At 46.5% G+C, this 24,076-nt stretch overlaps 1 protein-coding gene across 1 annotated transcript in view; it reads right to left on the bottom strand.

The window, feature by feature from the left end:
* Positions 1-24,076, bottom strand: part of ADGRD2 (adhesion G protein-coupled receptor D2) — a 63,188-nt gene that overhangs the window by 26,502 nt on the left and 12,610 nt on the right. The window contains exons 9-17 of the mRNA XM_083597221.1: positions 23,128-23,239; positions 20,344-20,472; positions 16,652-16,766; positions 12,874-12,979; positions 10,520-10,575; positions 6,015-6,147; positions 4,891-4,994; positions 1,891-1,993; positions 1,594-1,747 (exon numbers count right to left, since the gene is read on the bottom strand). Of these exons, the coding sequence (XP_083453347.1) occupies positions 1,594-1,747; positions 1,891-1,993; positions 4,891-4,994; positions 6,015-6,147; positions 10,520-10,575; positions 12,874-12,979; positions 16,652-16,766; positions 20,344-20,472; positions 23,128-23,239 (1,012 nt within the window). The remainder of the gene's footprint in view (positions 1-1,593; positions 1,748-1,890; positions 1,994-4,890; positions 4,995-6,014; positions 6,148-10,519; positions 10,576-12,873; positions 12,980-16,651; positions 16,767-20,343; positions 20,473-23,127; positions 23,240-24,076) is intronic.

Below are 24,076 nucleotides of genomic sequence, written 5' to 3'. Positions count from 1 at the left end.
AAAGTTCTCAAACCAGGACACTACTTCCAGTTTTGTGGAGTTCGTAGACCGAATCGTTCTTAAACCGGACTGTTTTTAAAGTGAGGTACCACTATAATGTGGTCACCCTGGGAAGTATTGCAAAGCTACTGATAAAGTGGGGCAATGTATGTAAAACAATTGCTAATTTACTGTTATGGCATCAGCAGCATGTTTCAGAATACCCCCACAAAACCTCCAAAGTCTGCAGGGTCTTCCCAGCTGCTTCGGGTTCAAATAAAACTTCTTTCAGGTCAACCTGAGCACCCAATGGACAGCCACAGCTTAAAGGCCTTTTGTTCTTTCGTCCTTGAGCTATGAACAGTCACCTACGGCTGGCCCAAAACACACAGGTGCCTGGGGCAAAAATGGATGAGTTGCCCCCTCCCCCTTCACCCCAGAACCTGATCCAAATAAAGAAGCAGTTGGATCTCATTTCACCTATGGAAATTATGTGAAAGCCATCTTCAGATATCTGAAGGGCTGTCACAAGGAAGATGCAGGGAACCTTGTTTTTCTCTGTTTTGGAGGATTAGACCTGAAACAATCGATTCCAATGGCAGGAAAGAAGATTCCTTATGTTCAAAGGAAGAGCCTTATGTTCAACAGTAAGAGCTGTTAGGCAGTGGAACGGACTCCCTTGGGAAGTGATGGACTCTCCTTGGTTAGAGGTTTCCACACAGAGGTTGGGTGGCGTCAGGAACGCTTGAGCTGAGATACCTGCATTGCAGGGTCCCTTACAACTCAGATTCTGCGGAAATGACTGGCAGAATCCGAGACCTGGGAGAAGAGTTGGTGGAAGAAGACTGGAAGAAATTTAAAGACTATCTTCAGAAACACTGTAAAATTAATGAATGTTAAAAATGATGTTGGACTGAAAATAAGTGGCATTAGCAACAAAGTTATGAGAATATGCAAAAATGAATTGATAAAGGATGAAAATATAGAGGTACAATATGTTAAGATATAGAGTTAAGATAAACGAAAGAGGGTAAGGATTTGCTGATTTGATTATTTAAATGGGGATACAAAAAGGGGAGGTGTGAGGAGGCCAAGGAAATAAGATAATGAGTTAGGGTTACAAAAATGGATTTGTTTTTATTCTCCTTTTTCTTATTTTATGTATTTTTCTATGTTTCTTTTATTGTATTTCTTTCTTATTATATGATCTTTTAAATTTATGTTTTTGTAAAACTCCAATAAATATCTTTAAAAAAAAAAAAAATACAACTCAGATTCTGTGAGAAAAGAGAAGCAGACTGGCTTAGGCGGAGCAGGAGAGCCAGAGGGGACACCTGAGGAGCTCCAGGTGAATACCTGAGGAACTGCCCCTGCTGTCTGAGGCAGTCGCCTGAGCCATTTGGGTAGCCCCTGGCAACTAATCACCCAACGGCCATGGTCACAGATCCACCTCACCATACAGTGGTTAAGATGGGAACAGGGTTTGTCTAAACTGGATCGAGCCATCTGTAGGAGCATGGGCTTTCAAAAGATGGAGGATGCGGAGAATCAGAAGTCGACTTGGCTGCCTGCCCTCTCTTTCCCTCCCTCCCTCATCACCACTGGGACACAGACCCCATCCAGTCACGTAGTAGAACCGCATCCGCCGGTCCTCGCTCATGTTCACAGCCACCACTTTGCTCCACAGGAGAAGACCTTCCACCAGCATCCAGGCGAAGGCAGCCATGAAGAAGAGGTGCAGGAAGGCCGTGACGGCAAAGCACACTCCCTGGGGAGAGGAAGGGAAGGAAGGGCAGGAGGCCGTGGGAGGTGAGGGCGAGGGGCGAGGGATCCCTTGGCAGGAACAGGTCTCTGTCCCGCTGGCAAAGGCGGTCCCCCACGAGGTCTCTCCCAGCTACCTGCCCTTCCTACCTGGTTGGTCTTGGCCAATTCGCTGAACATGAGCAAGGCCTCCGCAGCTGCCAGCGCGAATATCAGGTTCTTGTGCACTGTGGTCCTCTCGCTCTTCGGGACACTGGAGGGAGGGAGGGAGGGAGGATGGGGAGATGGGAGTCAAGGAACAAAGTAATGAAATCCCCTCTATAAAAGATTGGATCCAAAAGCTGGCAAAATATGCCGAATTAGATGGTCTATCAGAAAAAATAAAGAATAAATCAAAACAGGAATTTGTTTCAAAATGGGAGGTTTTCAAAGAATATCTGAAAAATAAATATAGTAGTTTAAATTCTGTTGCAGCATTCGAGGAACTTCAGTAATAGTTGCAAGGTAGATATAAGAAATTAGATATATTAAGAAAAAGTTTAATTATGATAAAAGTGTGTATTGGCAATAAGTAATATGAAATTGAAATACGAAATAGACGGGAGGTTGGGTCTTTAGTGTTAAGACCAATATATGTTTTATTGTTTGCTAAGAAAATTATGTGTCTATGGTTATTCCTATGTGTAATTTGGTATTTGTGTTTTTTTCTTTTTTCTTGCTGTATCAATAATTTTTTTTTAAAAAAGAAACAAAGTTGGGAGTGCAACGCCCCCCTTTTTTGACTGTTCAAATTTTTAAAAATTACTAAAGTTTTTTCACACTACAAGAACAGCTACGAAAGCTACAAACAGAATACGTATAATATGGAGACTTCTCGTAGAGGCAGTTATTAACCCCCCCCAATCCCACCTACAGAGGGTAGCAGCCCCCTCCCACCTGGAACCTCTCCTTTGTCCTCCCTGCCTCTCACCCTGGAGAACCAACACTTCTGGGATACCCAGGTCCCCTGCTGGTCAAGTCCCCTCACACGCTTAGGAGACGGGATGCAGAACCTGCAACCCCCCCCCCCCCCAGGACCATGCACTCCGCTGACCGGGGCTGGTGAGAGTCCCTGCAATGCCTGACCCCTAGGGTGGAGCCACAGTCAGGAACGACTCATGCCAAGTACTCAAGCAAGAACAGGGAGCGCTTTGCACCCCGTCATAAGGAACATAGCATGCCTGCAGGATCAGGTCCATGATGGTCCACCTAGCCCAGATTCCTGTTCTCACAGTGGCCAAACAGCCCTCTCCCCTCCTGGTGTTTCCAGCAACTGGCATTCAGAAGCATCGTTGTCTCCAACTGTGGAGCCGGAGCAGAGCCTTCCTGGCTAGGAGCCATCAATAGCCTTCCTCCTCCTCCTCCTCCACCCCCTCCTCCATCTTTATTTTGAGAATTCTAAGGAAAAACCATCTTCCGCAGAAACTGCTGCTTGCCTTCTATCACTGTGCCATTGAGAGCGTGCTCACTTATGGCTTATGTGTGTGGTACGGAAGCTGTACTACCCAGGACAGGATGGGGTTGTGCAGAGTTGTTAAGGCAGCAGAGAGCATTGTTGGCTGCCCACTCTCCACCCTAGAGCAGATTTATGCCACAAGGTGCCATAGGAAGGCACTGGACATAGTAAAAGATCCATCGCATCCTGGTCACTGTCTCTTCGAGCTCCTGCCGTCGGGACGGAGATACAGGACGATGAAGACAAGAACCAGCCGTCTTAAGAACAGCTTCTTCTCCAGAGCAATCTCGGCCCTGAATGGGAAGCCTGGACTTTGAAAGTCATCTAATCTTCCTTGCTGTACTATACTGTATTGTTTTAATTAGTGTTTTTATGGAGCAGTCAAGTAATTTCGTTGTCCCTGAGAGGGGGCAATGACAATAAAGATATTATTATTATTATTATTATTATTATTATTATTATTATGAAGAATTTGTCTGGTCCTTTGGAACTCATTACCACAGGAGGCAGGGATGCCCTCCAACTGGGATGGCTTTGAAAGAGGATGAGACAAATTCATAGAGGAATAGGGGGCGGATTAGGGATGGGACCACACAACACCTGCATTGGCTCCCAGTATGTTTCCAAGCACAGTTCAAAGTGTTGGTGCTGACCTTGTAAGCCCTAAACGGCCTCGGTCCAGTATACCTGAAGGAGCGTCTCCACCCCCATCATTCTGCCCAGACACTGAGGTCCAGCGCCGAGGGCCTTCTGGCAGTTCCCTCATGGCGAGAAGTGAGGTTACAGGGAACCAGGCAGAGGGCCTTTTCGGTGGTGGCGCCCTCCCTGTGGAACGCCCTCCCATCAGATGTGAAGGAAATAAGCGGCTATCTTCTCTTTAAAAGACATCTGAAGGCAGCCCTGTTTAGGGAAGTTTTTAATATTTAATGCTGTATTGTTTTTAACACTTGATTGGAAGCCGCCCAGAGTGGCTGGGGAAACTCAGCCAGATGGGCGGGGTATAAATAAATTATTATGATGATGATGATGATGATGATGATGGCTCTGCTCTGTCTCCACAGTTGGAGGCAGGAATCTGGGGCAGGGACTGGCAGGGCCCTGACGAGTGTGCACTGGGGGAAGGAGGCATGGAGTCGGACTCAGGGGGGGGGGCAGTGGTTTGTGGAGGCCTGTGGCAGCCAGGAATCAGAGGCAGAGGCAGCTGCAAAGCTGGAGGAAGAGGCAGGCCGGACAAGTGAACCGCCAGTCGCCTCCCCTGCACTTTGTCTCCCAAACCAGGAAGGGGCTTAAGAGGGAAGAGCAGAGGCATCTTCCATGCAGGTGTAGTCTCTGGCTACATGCACACAGCGGAAAGGTGCATATGGGGGAGGGGTTCCTGGTTGCTGCAAGTGCTTCCTAGAGCACAGACCTGGGGCAGCTGCCTAGATCTTAGATTGGTGTGGGGGGGTATCCAGGATAGCACAAGAGGGTTCTTGTGCTCGGATTTTGCTTGTGGGGTCCCCCTCTGGCATCTGGGGGGGCCACTGTGAGAACTGGACTAGATGGGCCCCCCATTGGCCTGATCCAACAGAGTGTCATGATGTTCTTCTGTAAGGGAATCGCCCCCATCCTACACCCGTGTTGCTTCTGGAGAAGTGGCCCTGATCCAGCCTTACCCAACTGCCAGGAAGAGGACGAAGGTGACGATCAGGGCGCAGAACGAGACACCGCAGCCAACAAAGGTCAAGGTCTTCAGGGTTGACTCCTCCTCTGCACTCCTCTGCTCAAACATACAGGAACAACTTGCTAAGCAGGGTCAGCTCTACTGTTAGGCAAAGTGAGGCAGCTGCCTCAGTTGGCGGGTGTTGGGGTAGGGGCAACCCATGGCTATTCCACCCAAGCCCCTCCCCAGCCATTCCCTTTTACTGGTGGATAGAGCTGGGTAGGCCACACAGGATGTCCTGCAAACCACCCCCACCCACCGTCAAAAAGCCCACTTGACTGAGGTGTGGTGGACTGCCCTATTATTATTATTATTATTATTATTATTATTATTATTATTCCTCCTCCTCCTCCTACTATTACCATTTATTACCCATTCATCACCCCAAAGTCCCAGGGCAGGTTACTACAACTAAAGCACAACATTAAAATCAATTTAAAACAACTTAAAATTGTTGGGGAAAAGCAAATACATTTCCTTCTCTTGAGCTTCTATTTCATGCATGTGTTGCTTCAAACCACATGAGGACGCTGTTTGCCTAGCAAACTATCCAACACTTGCTTGGGGCCTCTATAAGTTAACTGCACCACTAAAAGCTGAACCATTTTGTGTTCTCTCGTCCAACATGTTGAGACAAGATGTTTGGTATTTCTCTCTTTTATCCTACTCATTCTGTTAATAGCTCCTGCATGAATAAAGCCTTTGAACTCCAGAAACAGTAAGTGGTTATTTCAATCTAATTTACCCGGGCTGCAAGCTCTCCTAACAAAAATTACAGAAATTACATGGGTCCAAATACATACACCTCAAGTGTCAAAAGCCAAGGTAAAGAGGTGTGTCTTCAGTATTCGAGTAAAGCTGTATAATAAAGGTGCCAGACACACCTCTGTGGAGAAAGAGTTATCCAACTGCCAGTGCAAACCTGTGGCTTTTGTATGTGGGGTGGAGAAAGAGGCACCACATTGCCATTCATTGCAGGCAGAAAAAACATTTTGGGATGGCACTAAGGTCTGTTCCTCCGCCCCCCAACCTGCCCGCCCCCTGGCTCCCTTAAGCAAAGGGTTCAGTCTCTCTCACCTGCACTTCGTAGACCTGCAGCAGCACTGCAAAGTTGGTGGTGTGGTTGCAAGAGCAGGTGGTGAATTCCAGGTGGGAGGTGACAACAGAGCAGCCTGCAGTCGACCAGCCTCCTCCTCTTCCTCCTTTGGGGCTAGCAGGGCATGAAGGGAGGGGGGGGGAGAAGCCCAACAGGTCAAACAATTCAAAGTGTTGGTGCTGACCTTTAAAGCTCTAAACGGCCTCAGCCCAGTATACCTGAAGGAGCGTCTCCACCCCCATCGTTCTGCCCGGACACTGAGGTCCAGCTCCGAGGGCCTTCTGGCGGTTCCCTCACTGCAAGAAGCCAAGTTACAGGGAACCAGGCAGAGGGCCTTCTCGGTGGTGGCACCCGCCCTGTGGAACGCCCTCCCACCAGATGTCAAGGAAATAAACAACTACATGACTTTTAGAAGACATCTGAAGGCAGCCCTGTTTAGGGAAGCTTTATTATTATTGTTTTGCTTTATTATTATTATCTCCAAGTCCAGCAACACCCAATGAGGGGAGTCAGCAGCAAACAGCTGTTGAAACCAGAGAGAAGCACAGAGCTTTGGTTGCCCCAGAAAGGTTTGCTGATAAACAGGGGGCTCTTAGCCAAACCAGAGTGCTCCCCCCACCCCCCACCAACCACCCCCAAGGGTTTAAGCAGTGAGATTACTTAGAGGGGTATTAGGAGGAGAGGGGGCAGCAGAGGTGGGTATTGGAGGTGCAAAGGACTCATCAGACCTCACTGGATCTAGCTCATCAGTTTTGTTGAATTAGAATTGTAGTATCGGAAGGGACCCTGAAGGTCATGTTTAGGGAAGCTTTTAATGTTTAATAGGTTATTGTATTTTAGTGTTCTGTTGGAAGCCGCCCAGAGTGGCTGGGGAAACCCAGCCAGATGGGCAGAATGTAAATAATAAATAATCATCATCATCATCTAGCCCAACGCCCCTCCAACACAAGAATGAAAGTAAACAGTTTTGATTGGATTTTGAATAAACATGCAATTATTTGCTGCTGCTTTGAATTTTATCGTGTTGTCGTCCTCCTTAGTGGGCGGAGCAAACCGCTATTCTAAATAATGGTTTTGACAGGGAAGCCGGAACCATCGGTCAGTTTGTGGAACCCTGGAAAGGTTTGGGAAGAACTGGGCCAATGAACTGCAGAGCTGGGTGTCCAGTAAGCCCAGTCCCAGCCACCATGACCGGAAGAAGGAACAACAAGCCCTCAGCAGCCCCCTCAGCCGAAGGAACATGAGAAGAAGCTGCCCTATGCTGAGTCAGAGTATTGGTCCACCCAGCTCTGCACTGTCAACTCTGGCAGGCAGCAGCCCTCCAGGATTTCAGGCAGGGGGGTCTCACCCAGTCCCACCTGGAAATGCCAGGGTTTGGACCAGGGACCTTCTAAATGCAGAGCAGTTGCTTTTTCATGGAGCCTCCCTTAAAAACAAAGCAAGGTGCTAGTCCTCCCCGCTGTGCTTGAGTTGAATGCAACAGGAACATAGGGAGCTTCCTTGTATTTCGGGCAGGGGTCTATCATGTGACCCCCTCCTCGCCTAGAGTCCCAAGTGCTGCCACCTTTCCAATGAGCACAAAGGTTCTGGACCTGAGCAGGATCCTGGTTTGTGAAGGCCAACCCCCCTCCCCCTGGAGTTTTTGGCAAAGCCCCACCATCTGCTCCTTGATGACCCAGACAAGGAAACAACATCCCGTCAGACCATATTTACGGTGCACTGAGCATCCTGCATTCCTCGCGGGCCATAATTCTCCAAGCGACTCTCCTCTGTCGCAGGCTGGAGGCATAATTCAGTGAGGCCTCCAGGGAAAGGTCACTGATTTGCAAATAACTTTGCAGAAGGGAGCCTCCCTCGGCAACTAAAGGCTCCTCGTAGCAGGTTGGGGTGTTAAGAATAAACACATAACAGTCTTATCAATCTCTGGCAAGGGAGTGAATTGGTTGACTGACTGAACACAGGAGGCATAAGGGTCTCCCATTTTTCAGGCACACTTGGAAATGTAAGCAACTGCCATGGGAACAAATAAATACCCATTTCACAGGGAGGGAAACTGACATTGCACAGAACACCCCCGAGGCAGCAGGCAAAGTGTGGCAACATCTTCCCATTCAAATACAAATTCAAATAAATAAACAAATTCAAATAAACACAAATTCAAATAAATAAGTCAATAAAAACCCAATTTGAAAGGGGAGGGGGGAAAACTCAGAGGGGCAGGGGGTGTTGGCGGCCACCAAGGCAGGGATGAGTGAACCGTTCAATGTCAGTTTCTCATTTTTCCATCAATGAGTTCCTTTCTCCACGCTTCCACATGACTTTGCAATTTCTTTTTATTTAGAAAAAGTCCTCATGAGAAATCACCAGCCATTTTAGTGCAAATTTCTCTTGACATACACATTTGTGTATGCAATTATGGCTGACAAATCCATTTTTGCAAAACTACTTTCTCTAATACAACGCATGTTTGCATATTATTTTCACTAATATGTGCATTTTTATTCACACTTTTAACCCAATTATATGCATTTATTTTATTAGGGAAGTTTAGGGAAGTTTTAAAATATCTGATGCTGTATCCTTTTTAATATTCAGTTGGAAGCCGCCCAGAGTGGCTGGGGAAACACAGCCGGCTGGGCGGGCTATAAATAATAAATTATTATATTATTATACTTGGCTGGAGAACTGTTTTGCAAAAAATTCTGAAAGCTGTGGATTTCAAAGAGCAGCTGAGTTTGGGTTTGCATCTTGTTTCAGAAACTGCTAATCAGGTATGTCTGCCTCTAAATATGAACCGAGTCAAATTTCCTCCCCATCTGAGAGTGTCCAGAGGTGCCACGCTGTGTACCCCAGAACCAGAGATTTTACAGCACAGCTTCCCAAACTTTTCATGTTGGTGACACACTTTTTAAACATGTGTCATCATTCCGAGACACAGTAATTCAGTTTTACTAGCAAACCGGAGGTTAAACTAGCTCCTTTTCCTGAGAGGAGAGTGTGGAGCATTCGCGTGACACACCTACACACTGCAGCCGACACACTAATGTGTCACAACACACAGTTTGGAAAGCTCTGTTTTACAGGAAGGAACTATGACCCAGATTTCAGACTTCCGCATGTGAGCTCAGTCTGCTTAGCCTGCAAAAGAGGAGACCGAAAGAAGATGAGAGAGTGATCTTCCTCTGACGTGCTCTCCCACGGAAGATGTGGCAAGCTTGTTTTCCGCTGCTCTGGAGGGTGGGACCCAGACCAAGGGATTCAGATGGCAAGAGAGGCATTCTGACTAGATATTAGGAAGAACTTTCTGACAGGAAGAGCTGTTTGACAGTGGAATGGACTCCCTCCAAAAGAGGTGGACTCTGCTTCATTGGGGTGATAGCAAAGGTTGCAAGGTTTTTAGCTGGGGCAATTAGAATAAGATCCACTATTTGACTATTGGTTCAAAACCCTAAAATGTATTTTATATAGTTGGCTTCTTATTTTTATTTTTTGTATATCATATTGTTGTATCACAATATGGAATTAAAAGCCACGGAATTAAAAGACTCCTGCTTCTTGGGAGAAAAGCAATGACAAACCTAGACAGCATCTTAAAAAGCAGAGACATCGCCTTGCCAACAAAGGTCCGTATAGTTAAAGCTCTGGTTTTCCCAGTAGTGATGTATGGAAGTGAGAGCTGGACCATAAAGAAGGATGATCGCCGAAGAATGGATGCTTTTGAATTCTGGTGCTGGAGGAGACTCTTGAGAGTCCCATGGACTGCAAGAAGATCAAACCTATCCATTCTGAAGGAAATCAGCCCTGAGTGCTCACTGGAAGGACAGATCCTGAAGCTGAGGGTCCAATACTTTGGCCACCTCATGAGAAGAGAAGACTCCCTGGAAAAGACCCTGATGTTGGGAAAGATGGAGGGCACAAGGAGAAGGGGACGACAGAGGACCAAATGGTTGGATAGTGTCTTCGAAGCTACAAACATGAGTTTGACCAAACTGTGGGAGGCAGTGGAAGACAGGAGTGTCTGGCGCGCTCTGGTCCAGGGGGTCACGAAGAGGCAGACACGACTAAACGACTAAACAACAACAACAAATTTGACTATTGATTCAAAACCCTAAAATGTATTTTATATAGTTGACTTCTTATTTTTATTTTTTGTATATCGTATTGTTGTATTATTGCTGTGGCCGATGGCTGACGCAAATAAAGATCCCTTCATTCATTCTACTTCACTGGAGATTTTAACGCAGAGGTTGGATGGTCATCTGTCAGGGATCCCTTACTTGTGAGTCCTGGATTTCAGGGGCTGGGACTAATGACCCGTGGGGTCCCTTCCAATTCTACAGCTCTGTGCTTCTATGGCCCTCCACCCTACAGACTGCTGCCCTCCCACCCTCAGTCTGATCTTCCATGCCTGCTAAGCTCTTCCTCTCTCCATCGCTCCCTTTGCAATGCAACCAAGATGGCGGTTCCCCTTTCCTGAGCAACCTACCTTCTGCTGAAGTTCCAGAAGGCGCACACTGGCTCCACAAACTGGTCCGGCAGAGCCTGCGGTGGGACGGAAACAGTGGGAGTCTCGAGCCCTACAGAGAAGCAAGCTCTGGACCAAGCCCCAAAGGGGATCCACTCTAAACAGCAGGGTCAACCCCGCCCTCTCGATCACTGCCGGTTCAAACACACCACCGCAATCAGCACCAGCTGGGACGTGGCCTGTTACACAAAGGCAGCCACTCTGCAGCTGCATGGGCCACTTTGAGGAAGGGGAGCCGGGGCGTATAGTGGTGAGAGTGCCATGGAGGAAAAGGTGGGGACTTAAATGCAACAAATAAATAAGTAAATAAATAATAAAAGGGCTCACCACCACCTTGGACTGACCACCACAAATTCACAGAGGAAGACAAGGCTCCCACGACAACCAACCACAATGGCTGTATATTCCTGTCATGGAACCTCTCCCTGTGGGCCTAATTAGGCTCTGCGAGGCGTCCTCATTTGGCCCCACCCACCTGGCCATCTCCCCAACATCGCAGGACGCAAGAGATGCAAACACTGAAAGGGCCGCTCTGAAAACGGAGAATTGGGACTGCACTCATAATATTTCTTTTCCAGAGGAAGAACCCTTTTACAAGCTGCCAGGCTCAGTCCTGAAACACCGTTCAGCCATTCATTTATTTATTTTATGTTTACAGTATATATCACCTTTTCCTTCAGGGAGCTCAATGTGCTGCGCACGGGTCTCCTCCTCCCCCATTTAATACCCACAACCAGTCTGTGCAGCTGGTTAGGCTGAGAGGCAGCAACTGCCCCAAGGTCATACATACCCAGTGAGCTTTATTGCAGAGCGGGGATTCGAACTCTGGTCTCCCAGGTCCTAATCCAACGCTCTCTCCATTACACCACACTGGCTCTCACTGCGATGCTGGGCAACTGACTGGTGGGCTGCTCTTCCTTCCTACCAAAATGACCCACTGAGGGAGGGAGAGTCCTGGCTCTAGGCTGCTGGATGGATCCAGTTCCACACCCATGGCCTATGCAGACCAGGGTCAGAAGCGGCACACTTTGAACATCAATTGCTTGGGGGCTACCCAGAGGCATCAGATTCTGAGAAGCAGGAACTGGGCTCTTTCCCTCCTGGACTGTCTCTGACCCTCCATGTCATCCACAAACATAGGATTGGGGTCTGTGCATAAAAACACATTACTCTTTTTTTTTTAAAGTCATATGGTAATTCTCGACCAGGGCCGGCCCTGTCATTAGCCTCCAGCCATTCTCCCTGAAGCCACCGGCTATGCCTCACAGACTGGCCTGGCCTTGGCCATCCTAAGCTAGCCTGCTTCTCTGAAGCGTGAGGTCGGACTCTGTTCTCACTCTTTCACCTGCCAGTCCACTCACCTTCTGGGTGAGGAATGCGAGGAGGGCACAATCTTACCCTGTGCCTCAGGCAGCAAAACATCTTGGGCAGCCCTGGTCTGCACCAGTGTCCCTTCGCAGGAACATAGTAAGTTACCAGACCTTTGCTCCAACTGTCTAGCTCAGAGGTTTGCAAGGTGGGCAGTAGCACCCCTGGGGGGCAGTGGAATTACCTGGGGGGCACTGAGAGGTAAGGGGGCAGCAGGGGGGCATTGGAAGTGTAAGTGACTCTCAGGCTCTGAAGGGCTGGTATCACTGGATCAATTCAAGTTCATCCGTTTTGCTGAGTTAATTAAACTTACTAGTTTCAACTGCATTTTGAACAAATGGGAGATCAACACTGTTTGATCTTTTTTTAGTGGGTCATGCAAACTGCTAATCTGAATTACAGATAGGTAGCCGTGTTGGTCTGCCATAGTCAAAACAAAAATTTTTTTTTTCTTTCCAGTAGCACCTTAAAGACCAACTAAGTTAGTTCTTGGTATGAGCTTTCGTGTGCATGCACACTTCTTCAGATACCTCAGATATCTGAAGAAGTGTGCATGCACACGAAAGCTCATACCAAGAACTAACTTAGTTGGTCTTTAAGGTGCTACTGGAAAGAAAAAATTTTTTTTTTGCTAATCTGAATAATGTGTTTTATAGGGTAGAGTAAGGTCACTGGGGATGAGTTGATAAAACCAAGGGGGCAGTGGCCCCCAAAAGTGGGGGAGCCACTTCTCCACACCAACGGACAGAGTTTCAAGCAGAAATCTCTTCCAGCCGTACCTGGCTCTGTGGCTGGGGATTGAACCCAGGACCTTCTGCTCTGTCAATGAGCTATGGCTCTTCCACATACTCCATGCCCTTCCACAACCATTGCCTTCTTCTCCCCTGCTCCACATGTTTATCCACAAAGATGCCCATTCGCACCAGCATTGGACTGCAAAGTCTCACCTGGACCCGGTGCCAGAGGCGGTAACGCACAGCGGTGCTGATTTCCTCGTAGTCGCTGACCAGAGAGGAGGAGATGATGGAGGAGCCTGCCTGGGTGCTCAAGTACCTGGGGCAGAAATGGAAAAAGTGTTTGCTTATTTATTTACTAGACACTTTTGTGCTGTTGTTTTTTGCCAAAGCAACTCAACCACTCACCAACAAACCAACCCACATATATACATTAAAATATGGCAAGGAAGGGCATACATTAAAACATCCCACCCTCTCTAAAAGGCATAGGTAAAAGCCAAAGGCCTGGTTTAAAAGGAATGTTTTCGCCTGGCGCTGGAGACATGTAACGATGGCACCCCCCCCGGGGGAGAGCGTTCCACAAGCAGCAGAGGTGCCAAGATGACCCTCACTTTTAGACTCCAGGGCCAAATTCATTCTGCTCACCTGAGCTTTCAATAGTCATTCATTTGTATTTTGCTGCAGCCACAGTTCTGCTTAATTAACGAACGCTCTTTGCTGTCCTGAGGATTCTTGTAGCAAACTTTTGTTATTTCCTGATTTTATACTGAATTTTGTAAAGTGCCCTGAATATTTATTTTTATTTTTTAAGGAAAAAGCCAGGCTGCAGATTCTTAAGATAAACACGGACGAGATTTGTGGCACCTAAACAGGCATGAGCTTCCCTCTGCATCAGATACAAGAATAAACCTTGAAGGTGTTTTTGCTGCAAAACGAATTGCTAACATATGGAAATCTCTTTGCCTGGGCAGACCTGAACTTCTCCTTTAGCCAGCCTAGCACTTGTTTTAATTAATATAAAGAGTGAACGAGCCACAATCACTCACACTCACCTGCCTAACCCATAAACCATTTCTGCCGTTCCCATGCCCACAGAAGCTCCGCCTCCCTATCTGAAATGCAAATGGTGGCAGCGCCACCTTGTGTCCACCCCCCCAAAAAAACCCAGACAATTAGATTTTGCAGTTTTCATCTCAAGGCAACAACTTTTGTGTCCGGATTTTCACTTTTTGGAAACATGGCAACCGTAATATACACCCTTCTTTCCATCATGGAAACACATCTGGTTCCCAGGTGGTCACCCACCTATATATTGACCAGACCTGTTTAGCTTTGGCTAAATGGTGCCATTATTTGCTTTAGGAAGCTGTTTTATACCAAGAAAAATTATTGGTCCACCTAACTCAGGTGAGTCTACATTGCCTTGGTCAGACCACACCTGGAATACTGCATCCAGTTCTGGGCACCACAAATTAAGAAGGATATTAACAAGCTGGAAGGTGTGCAGAGGAGGGCAACGAAGATGATTCAGGGTCCGCAAACCAAGTTTCATGAGGAACAGTTGAGGGAGTTGGGTATGTTTAGCCTGGAAAAGAGGAGGCTGAGAGGAGAGCCAACTTCAAATATCTCAAGGGCTGTCACATGGAAGAGGGAGCAAGCTTGTTTTCTCCTACTCTGGAGGCGAGGACTCAAACCAGTGCCTTCAAGTTACAACAAAGGAGAAATTCTGACTAAGCATCAGGAAGAACTTTCTGATGGTAAAGTGCTGTTCAACAGTGGAATGGTCTCCTCCCTCAGGAGGTGGTGGACTCTCCTTCCTTGGAGGTTATAAAGTAGAGGTTGGGTGGCCATCTGTCATGGAAGTTTAGTTGGAATCTCCTTTCTCTTAACTTGAAGCCATTAGTTTGAGTCTTGCCCTCCAGAGCAGGAGAAAAGAAGCTTGTTACCTCTTCCATGTGGCAGCCCTTAAGATATTTGAAGATAGCTATAATAATGAAAATGATGTACAGGTGGTACATGACCCCAGTCAAGCTTGCAAAAATTTATCATTTGCCCGATAATAAATGTTGGAAATGTAAAGAAACTGAAGGTACATTTTTTCACCTTTGGTGGACGTGCTCAAGGATTAAGGCCTTCTGGGAGATGATTTATAATGAAATGAAAAAGGTATTTAAGTATACCTTCCTGAAGAAACCAGAGGCTTTTCTCCTAGGCATGGTCGACCAATTGGTGTCAAAGAAGGATAGGACTTTCTTTATGTACGCCACAGCAGCAGCAAGAATACTTATTGCAAAGCATTGGAAGACACAAGATCTACCCACCTTGGAAGAATGGCAGATGCAAGTAATGGACTACATGGAAATGGCAGAAATGACCGGCAGAATACGAGATCAAGGAGAAGAGCGGGTGGAGGAGGACTGGATGAAGTTTAAAATCTATTTACAAAAACACTGTAAAATCTTTGAATGCTGATGACATTGAAATGAAATGAAGGGGTTCTAGTAAATAAGGATTGGGAAAATATAATACGTGAGGGAAATCATTTAAGGATAAAACTAATAAGAATGAATTTGCTGATCAATTTTAAAGTGGAATACAATAAAGGGAGGCGGGTGGAAGTCAGGAAAATAAGGTAATGAATGATAAGAATTTGAAAAGAGGTCTTTTTCTTCTTTTTTTCCCCTTCTTTCTTATTTTTGTTAAATTTTTTAATATCCTTTTCCTTTTTAATTGTTGGTATTTGTTGGTGTTTTAATATGTATTGTTCTTTTTTGTATGGTTTTTTTCTTTTTTCTTGTAAAATTTAATAAAATATATATTTTTTTAAAAAAAAAAGACGATAGCTATAATATCTCCTCTCCATCTCTTCTTTTCCAGGCTAAACATACCCAGCTCCTTCAAGCACTCCTTGTAAGGCTTAGTTTCCAGACTCTTGATCATCTTGGTCGCCCTCCTCTGCACATGTTCAGAGGAGAGGAGAGATATAGTGGTCATGGAAGACTTCAACTTCTCCAATATCTGTTGGAATTCAAACTCTGCCAAGAATGTAAGGTCCAACAAATTCCTCCACTGCCTCGCTGACTGTCTCATTTCCCAGAAGATGGAAGAAGCAAGAAGGGGATCGTCTGTCTTGGACCTGGTCCTCACCAACAGGGAGGAGATGATTGATGAAGTGGAAGTGCTCAGAAACTTGGGAGGAAATGATCGTGTCCTCTTGGGTTTCATGATAGAGAGGCAAGGGGAAGCTGAGGGTAGCCAGACATGAACTCTGGACTTTAAGAAGGCCAATTTTAACAAGCTTAAGCAGCTCCTGGGTGAGATCCCATGGTCAGAAATACTCAAAGAGAAGGGAGTCTAAGATGGATGGGAGTTTCCAAAAGGAGAAATATTGAAGACACCCAATTGCAGACAATTCCAACAAGAAAGAAAAGTGGGAGGCATCTAAGGAAACCACTGTGGCTGCATAAGGAGCTTACAGATGAGCTGAGAGTCCAGAAATGGCAAAAGGGGGAAATCACTAAGGAGGAGTATGGACGAGTAGCCAACAGTTGCAGGGGCAAAGTCAGGCTGGCTAAAGCTCAGAATGAGCTCAGGCTTGCAAGAGAGGTCAGAAATAATAAAAAGGGGGTTGGGGGCTATGTCCGAAGCAAGAGGAAGAACAAGCAAGTGAAGGGTCTTCTGCATGGAGAAGACGGGGAAAGGCTATCGGGCGACAGAGAGAAGGCGGAACTACTCAACACCTACTTTGCCTCTGTCTTCACCCACAAGGAAAGCGATGCCCAACCTGGTGATAACTGAATCAATGATGTATGGAGGGAGCTGCAGTCCAAGATAGGAAAAGAGATGGTAAGGGAACACCTGGCTACTTCAAATGAATTCAAATCTCCAGGGCCTGATGAGCTGCAGGGTACTAAAGGAGCTGGGTGAAAAATAAATCAGGAGGTTGGGTCAGGTAGGAAAGGCCTGAGCTATGACCCGGCTCACCTACCTCCTTCCCCCGTCTGACACGGCTGCATCCTGGAGCACAGCGTTGCCACTGGTGAGAAGGCGCTGGAGGGAACTGTAACCGTACCAGGTGTTGGTCATGGTGATCTGGTGCAGACCTGGGCGGGAATGAATGAATTTTATCATTACGGTCACAGACCAGTTCCGGCTCACTTACAATATCAGAAAAATCATAAAACACAACAGTGAGTGAGATGAATCAACACCCAGCAATAAAAGATAATGGGAGAGGATTTACCCCAGCAAATTACCGTATTTTTTGCTCTATAAGATTCACTTTTTCCCTCCTAAAAAGTAAGGGGAAATGTGTGTGCGTCTTATGGAGCGAATGCAGGCTGCGCAGCTATCCCAGAAGCCAGAACAGCAAGAGGGATTGCTGCTTTCGCTGCGCAGCGATCCCTCTTGCTGTTCTGGCTTCTGAGATTCAGAATATTTTTTTTCTTGTTTTCCTCCTCCAAAAACTAGGTACGTCTTGTGGTCTGGTGCGTCTTATAGAGCGAAAAATACGTTATTTGTCAAAATTACAAATACCCAAATACAGACGGTCATTTACCCTGGCTAGATTCAACGAGCTGCCATCTGCCTTATTGCAGGGCAGATTTGAGGCTAAACCGTACGCGGAACAAGTCTGCCCCTGCGGCTTGATGGAGGTGGAAACTGTCTCTCATGTCTTGTTACGCTGCCATTTCTACAGGGATATACGCTCGGTATTTATCACTCCTGTTATACAAAAATCTCCAAAATGGGTCCAAACTCCAATGTCTAAAACTCCTGGTAGAGGACAAGGATCTAGAGATCATGCTCAGGGTGGCCAAATTCTGTGCGGCTGCCATAAAACTTAGGGAACAAGGTGTACTACCAAAATGATTAAGGTTTTAAATGACAATTTTAGGTTATATTTTAGTGATCAAGACCTGGGTGTTAAGTAACAGAAGCTCTGTGGCCTGGTTGTGGCAGGGACCAGGCTGTCTGCCATTTATTTGCATCATGTATATTGATTTTTGATTATTTAATTTCTACACCACTTAATATATTAAAAATATCTGTGAGTGATGTACAAAAACCAGGCAACTCAAACAAAATATCACTAAAATACTCAGTTGTTATATTAGTACAAAGATATATAAAGCAATATCAAATCATTTCCCTTATGACATACCCTGTTTGGTGGGATTTCATCTTACATGCAACCAACACAGACACATGGGGCGCACCTCTCCATTGTACAACGTGAAATTTGGTTTTCCTGACAGTCTTAAGTGCCTCACCAAACAAATATTGAGTCTCTCTCAGATATACTGTGCTGCCTTTTTGCACTTCTAGTATTTTTTTTAATTGTTTTGATCTGTTTGATTTACTTTAGTTAAAACCTTTAGAGAAGAAAATCTCTAAGCAATGAACAACATCCTAAAAACAAACACCAAAGATAATGATCAAGTAAAAATTCTATGCTTCAGAGCAGAACAGAAAACAATGAGATCACCAGCTCTTTCAGCCATCTGTGCAAGCTGGGGGTGTGAAGACCTTTTCAGTCCCTTGTGGATAACCTTCAGGCACGGTTGCTGGATGAGGCCAGAGGCAAAAGTAGGCAGCGCAATTGCACATACAATAAAAACCACATGAAACCATATTTGAAAAGTTGAAACCAGATAGCTACTGTGGGAAGACATATTCTTAACTGCCTGCATAAGCAATAGAAGACAGAAAAGCTTTAAGCAGGTATTCGAAAAGTTGGCACAGAAGGCGCCCACTGAATCTCTAGTGGCAGAGTGTTCCACAGGACCAGCCCTTGACACTAAATGGCTGGTTTCTTGTTGTTGTCAAATGAGCCCCCCCATCTTGGGAAATGACCAGCAATGTGCCTGCAGATTATCTGAACGACTGAGCTAGAATATAAGAGTTCAGGCAATCCCTGAGGTTCGCTAAACCAAAGTTGATCAGGGCTTTGTAAATTTTTTCAAGGGCATTGAACCTGGCTTGGTAGCAGATGGTCAACCAGGGCAGATGTTTGAACAAGGGGGTCACCTATTGTCGGCCAGGTGACCCAATCAGCAATCTAGATGCCACATCCTGCACCATCTGCAGCTTCCACACTGGGCCCAAGGGCAGCCCCACACAGAGTGCATGGCAGAAGCCCAGCCCCAAGGTTATCAGCACATGGACTACAATGGTCAGGTTGCCCTTGTCGTAAACCCTATTAATTTCCAGTGTAGTTCAGTTTCACCTTCCAGTCCAAGCTGACCCCACCAGGCCTCACCAAAGCAGCACAGGGGAAACCAGGATGGGGGTGGGGTCGTGGCATTTCTTGGCAATGACATTTGGGCAAAAGGAAGGGGACTAAGCCACCACATACATGACCCAGCTTCACCAGAGGCCCAGTGTGGTGTAGGGCAGGGGCTGGCAAGGCTTACTGGGCATTGGCCAGATCACTCCTGTGGAGATCCTCCATGGGCCAGACCAGCGCAGTGCCATGCCAGAAATTGCCTCTGCACATCTCTGCGGTGCCGGAAAATGCTTCTGCGCATGCCCAGCTGCTGAAAAGCACACTGAAGCAACCCTAATCCTAACCCAAGACCTAACCCTAACCCCTAACCCTAACCCTAACCCTAACCCTAACTCTAACCCTAACCCTAACCCTAACCTGCACTGAAGCAACCCTAATCCTAACCCAAGACCTAACCCTAACCCTAACCCTGACCCAATTCCTAAACAGACCCTAACTCTATTCTTAATCCCAGTTACAGATAGGTAGCCGTGTTGGTCTGCCATAGTCAAAACAAAACAAAAAATTTTTTCCCCTTCCAGTAGCACCTTAAAGACCAACTAAGTTAGTTCTTGGTATGAGCTTTCGTGTGCATGAAGAAGTGTGCATGCACACGAAAGCTCATACCAAGAACTAACTTAGTTGGTCTTTAAGGTGCTACTGGAAGGAAAATTTTTTTTTTTTGTTTTGTTTATTCTTAATCCTAAACCAACCCTAGCATTGACCCCAACCACTAGTCCTATTCTTAATCCTAACCCAACCCTACTAATCACCCCTAACCCTAACCCTAAACCCTAACCCTAACCCAGACCAGTGCAGTGCCATGCCAGAAATTCCCTCTGCGCATGTCTGCGGTGCCGGAAAATGCTTCTGCGCATGCCCAGATGCTGAAAATCACACCTGCACAGAAGCAATTTCCAGCATCTGGGCATGCGCAAACAAACATATAATAATTCCACTTTTGTCAACATTGTTGAATGACTTCCTTGAATCCCCCTAGCTGAGTTTCCATATACTCCATTGTAGCGGTTTTCCAAAACTATTTTCACATAAAATTTACTTAGTCAATTTACATCTTTCTTTCTTTTCATTTTAACATTAACCTAGTAATTTACAACATCGGTTGGTTTGGGGGTGGTTTGGGGGCCGGTTAAACGGCCTTCGTGGGCCGCTTCTGGCCCATGGGCCTTAGGTTGCCGACGGTGGGTGTAGGGGTCAGCGTGTTGGACCAGGACCTGGAAGAGACCAGGGTTCGAATTCCCACTCAGCCAGGAGGCTCCCTGGGTGACCTTGGGTTCCAGTCACTGCCTCTCAGCTTAACCTCCCTCACAGGGACCAAGTGAGGAGGGGGAGAATCAAGAAAAGTGGCATATGAATGCAATACATTAAAAATAAATAAATCCCCTCTCCACCTCTCTCTCTCAGCCTCTCCACTTCTTCCCTTGGGACTTCGATCTGGTCTGCAGCGTCTTGGTTCAGCATCATGTACGCAGCGCCATCAGCTGTTGCTCGGTCGAGAGACACACGTCGCACTTCTACTCCTGGGGAGCAAAGGGTCAAGGGTCATCTTAGAAGATACTGGGCTACCTGCAAGGAAAGGTCTGACCTGTTCAGCAGCCAAAGAGACCACCCATTTAAAGGACAGTTGGAGAGGCTCACCTTCAAAGCTCATGAGAAAGGGAAAATCACATGTGGGAATGCAGGAGAAGAGTGATAGGAAAACTGATGTGGAAGCCTGAGAGCCATTTCTCCTGAAAGGAATTCCTCGGGCATTTGGACCCAGAAAAAGTGGCATATATTAGGGACGCGGGTGGCGCTGTGGGTTAAACCACAGAGCCTAGGACTTGCCGATCAGGAGGTCGGTGGTTCGAATCCTTGCAATGGGGTGAGCTCCCGTTGCTCGGTCCCTGCTCCTGCCAACCTAGCAGTTCGAAAGCACGTCCAAGCGCAAGTAGATCAATAGGTGCCGCTCCAGCAGGAAGGTAAACACTGTTTCTGTGCGCTGCTCTGGTTCGCCAGAAGCGGCTTAGTCCTGCTGGCCACATGAGCCGGAAGTTGTATGCCAGCTCCCTCGGCCAGTAAAGCGAGATGAGCGCCGCAACCCCAGAGTCAGCCACGACTGGACCTAATGGTCCTTTACCTTTTTAAAGAGCATATATCTAACCATCAAGTCAGAGTCAGCTGGCAGCAGTTGCAGCAAGGAAGGGGAGGCGAGAGGCTCTCCTGAATACAACCCCTTCGCCACACAAGAGCGCCACGCTTTTCTCACTTAAAAACATCTCTGCACATCTATGAGCAGGGAAAGAGCGTCTACATGTGTGGGCCCAATAATGCTTAACCCCATAACAAATTTAGAAATTAAGTTATACCAGATGACATAAGTTTTTTCCAATTCATGCATTGTTAGTCTAACAGTGGGGGGACAGAATTCTGCTCAATATTTCACTTGGTAGGTCTGCCCTAGCAAAGTAGCCTTGCTTTGTACTCGAGACCTCTTCTTCCCACTGACCACCCCCCTTTATAAATAATTGGGGCAAAAATATGTTCCTGCTGTGACTTAGCCTCAGAAAAATGCTCGCTTGCGGAGAAAAAACTTTCCTCTTTTTGTGAAGATAAGTAAGTTATGCGCTGTGCCCTTGAGTATAATCGGTGCATTTTTTTATCTGCAATCAGTGTCATTTTCTTATCATAGCTCAAGATAAATTGCAAAACCAAATAACTCAGTATCTCCTCTTCCACACGGCGCCCTCTTGTGGCACCTGCGTCAAACGTCACCATCCTGGCTGATCTTCAAAATGTTGTTGGACTACAACTCCCATTGGCCATGCTGGCTGGAGCTGATGGGACTTGTAGTCTAAAACACTTAAGAGGGTGTTAAATAGGAGGCCATTTGTGGCTGCAGATCATTGCTGTCACCCAGCTCTAACCTGCAGGCTGAAAATGGCCTGTTACAATAGCCTGAAATCTTGGCTCTTAAGAAATCGCAGCCTGCTTGAGAACAGGCTGAGAAGAGCTGTTCTTTGGCTGCTGGGTCAGGCCAAAGGCGCAGGAGCCTATTCACAGGGGCCATGGGGTTTCGGCCCCCACAATAAAATATTTGTGGGGCCAGGCCTCCACAAAGTGGATGGACATTCCCATTCCAATGGTGTGTGCGCGCACTGCGCCATGTGATCAGTTATGCAAGGTGGGGCTTATCTGGCCCCCCCACAATATTTTATTCAAGTTGGCACCCCACCCAATGGTCCATCTAGCCCTGTTCCCACAGCAGCCAATCAGATGCCTTAGTAGGGAACCCTCGAGCAGGATCCGAGCACCAGGGCAGTGTGTGAGAGAGTGTGTAGGAACGAACCTACCGCACAAAGGCAATTATTTATAGTAGTTGCTCCACCTACGCTTCTGGCATGTGGCCCTCAGAAGGCTAACCAGAAGGAATGTTGGCCCCCGAGCTGAAAAAGCTTCCTCACTCCTGCAGCCTTCATGTAAGATTTAGGTTTGGTGAGGCCATCAGCTCCTGAAGGTAATGGGGCCCTTTATATGTCCAGCTGTCCTTTGTCAACAACAAACTGTCACTGCTTTTTTGTGTTGAATATATGCTATATGGTTAATTAATGGACTTAATAGGTATCTCACGCCATTTGCATGTAACAAAATATGTATTTTATCAAAGTAATGGTTGAATTGAAATACAATTAATAAAAAGTATATTAATAGTGAAATACAATTAAGAAGAAGTATATTAATAGTGAAATAATTATTAAGCTCTAACTGTATGTAGGTTTTATTTTACTTGCTTTTTATCTCATATTTTGGAAATGTACACCCAGGGTTTTTTTCCTTTAAATTTTGGGGGGCCCCCAAGAGAGTGGGCTCTGGTTCGCCAGAAGCGGCTTAGTCATGCTGGCCACATGACCCGGAAGCTGTACGCCGGCTCCCTCGGCCAATAAAGCGAGATGAGCGCCGCAACCCCAGAGTCGGCCATGACTGGACCTAATGGTCAGGGGTCCCTTTACCTTTTACCTTTACCTTTACTCTACACAGTACTGTGGGGGATGCACCACAGATTTGAGTAACAGCATTAGGATATTCACAGTTTTATTTTCAATTCCTTTCCTACTGAATTTCTGGCATCACATTTGCTTTGACAATTCCCCAGGCTCTTCCTCCCCCTTGCAACCCAGAGCCTTGCTGCTACTCACCAACGTTCTTACTCCGGATGGTGACTTTGGGCCTCTCTGCACTCAGGAGCTGATGGAGGCTGGAAACCATCTTGTCCATGTTTTCCACAACTGTCATGGGTCCATCAAGGATCTGAGAAGCACAGGAGCAGCTGCCCAAACCTTATCATCATCATCATCATCATCATCATCATCATCATCATCCAACTTTGCCCATGGGCTTCCCTGGCCCTCCTCCTGCAGGGAGCTCAAGACCTACACTGGCTCCCAGGACATTTCTGAGCACAATTCAAAGTGTTGGTGTTGACCTTGAAGCCCTAAACGGCCTCGGTCCAGTATATCTGAAGGAGTGTCTCCACCTCCATCGTTTTGCCTGGACACTGAGGTCCAGCACCGAGGGCCTTCTGACGGTTCCCTCACTGCAAGAAGCCAAGTTACAGGGAACCAGGCAGAGGGCCTTCTCGGTGGTGGCGCCCGCCCTGTTGAACGCCCTCCTGTCAGATATCAAAGAGAAGAACAACGACCAGACTTTTAGAAGACATCTGAAGGCAGCCCTATTTAGGGAAACTTTGAATGTTTGATGCATTACTGTATTTTAATATTTTGTTGGAAGCAAATAAATTATTATTATTATTATTATTATTATTATTATTATTATTAGTACCCCACCCATCTGGCTGGGTCACCCCAGCCACTCTGGGTGGCTTCAAACAAAGATTAAAAATGCATTAAAATGTCACACATTCAAAACTTCCCTGAACAGGGCTGCCTTCTTCTTCTTCTTCTTCTTCTTCTTCTTCTTCTTCTTCTTCTTCTTATTATTATTATTATTATTATTATTATTATTATTATTGCACTCTTCCAATCTCTGAGGGGCTGCCCCATTGAAGAGAGCAAAGGCTGTTTAATGCATTGCTGGGGCTGGAACGAAATGGCCCCTGGGGTCCCTTCCAACTGTACGACGGTGAAA

This window comes from Podarcis filfolensis (genome assembly GCF_964270895.1).
Source record: "Podarcis filfolensis genome assembly, chromosome: Z".
Taxonomy (NCBI): Eukaryota; Metazoa; Chordata; class Lepidosauria; order Squamata; family Lacertidae; genus Podarcis; species Podarcis filfolensis.
This window is presented reverse-complemented; position numbering and strand designations above follow the sequence as displayed.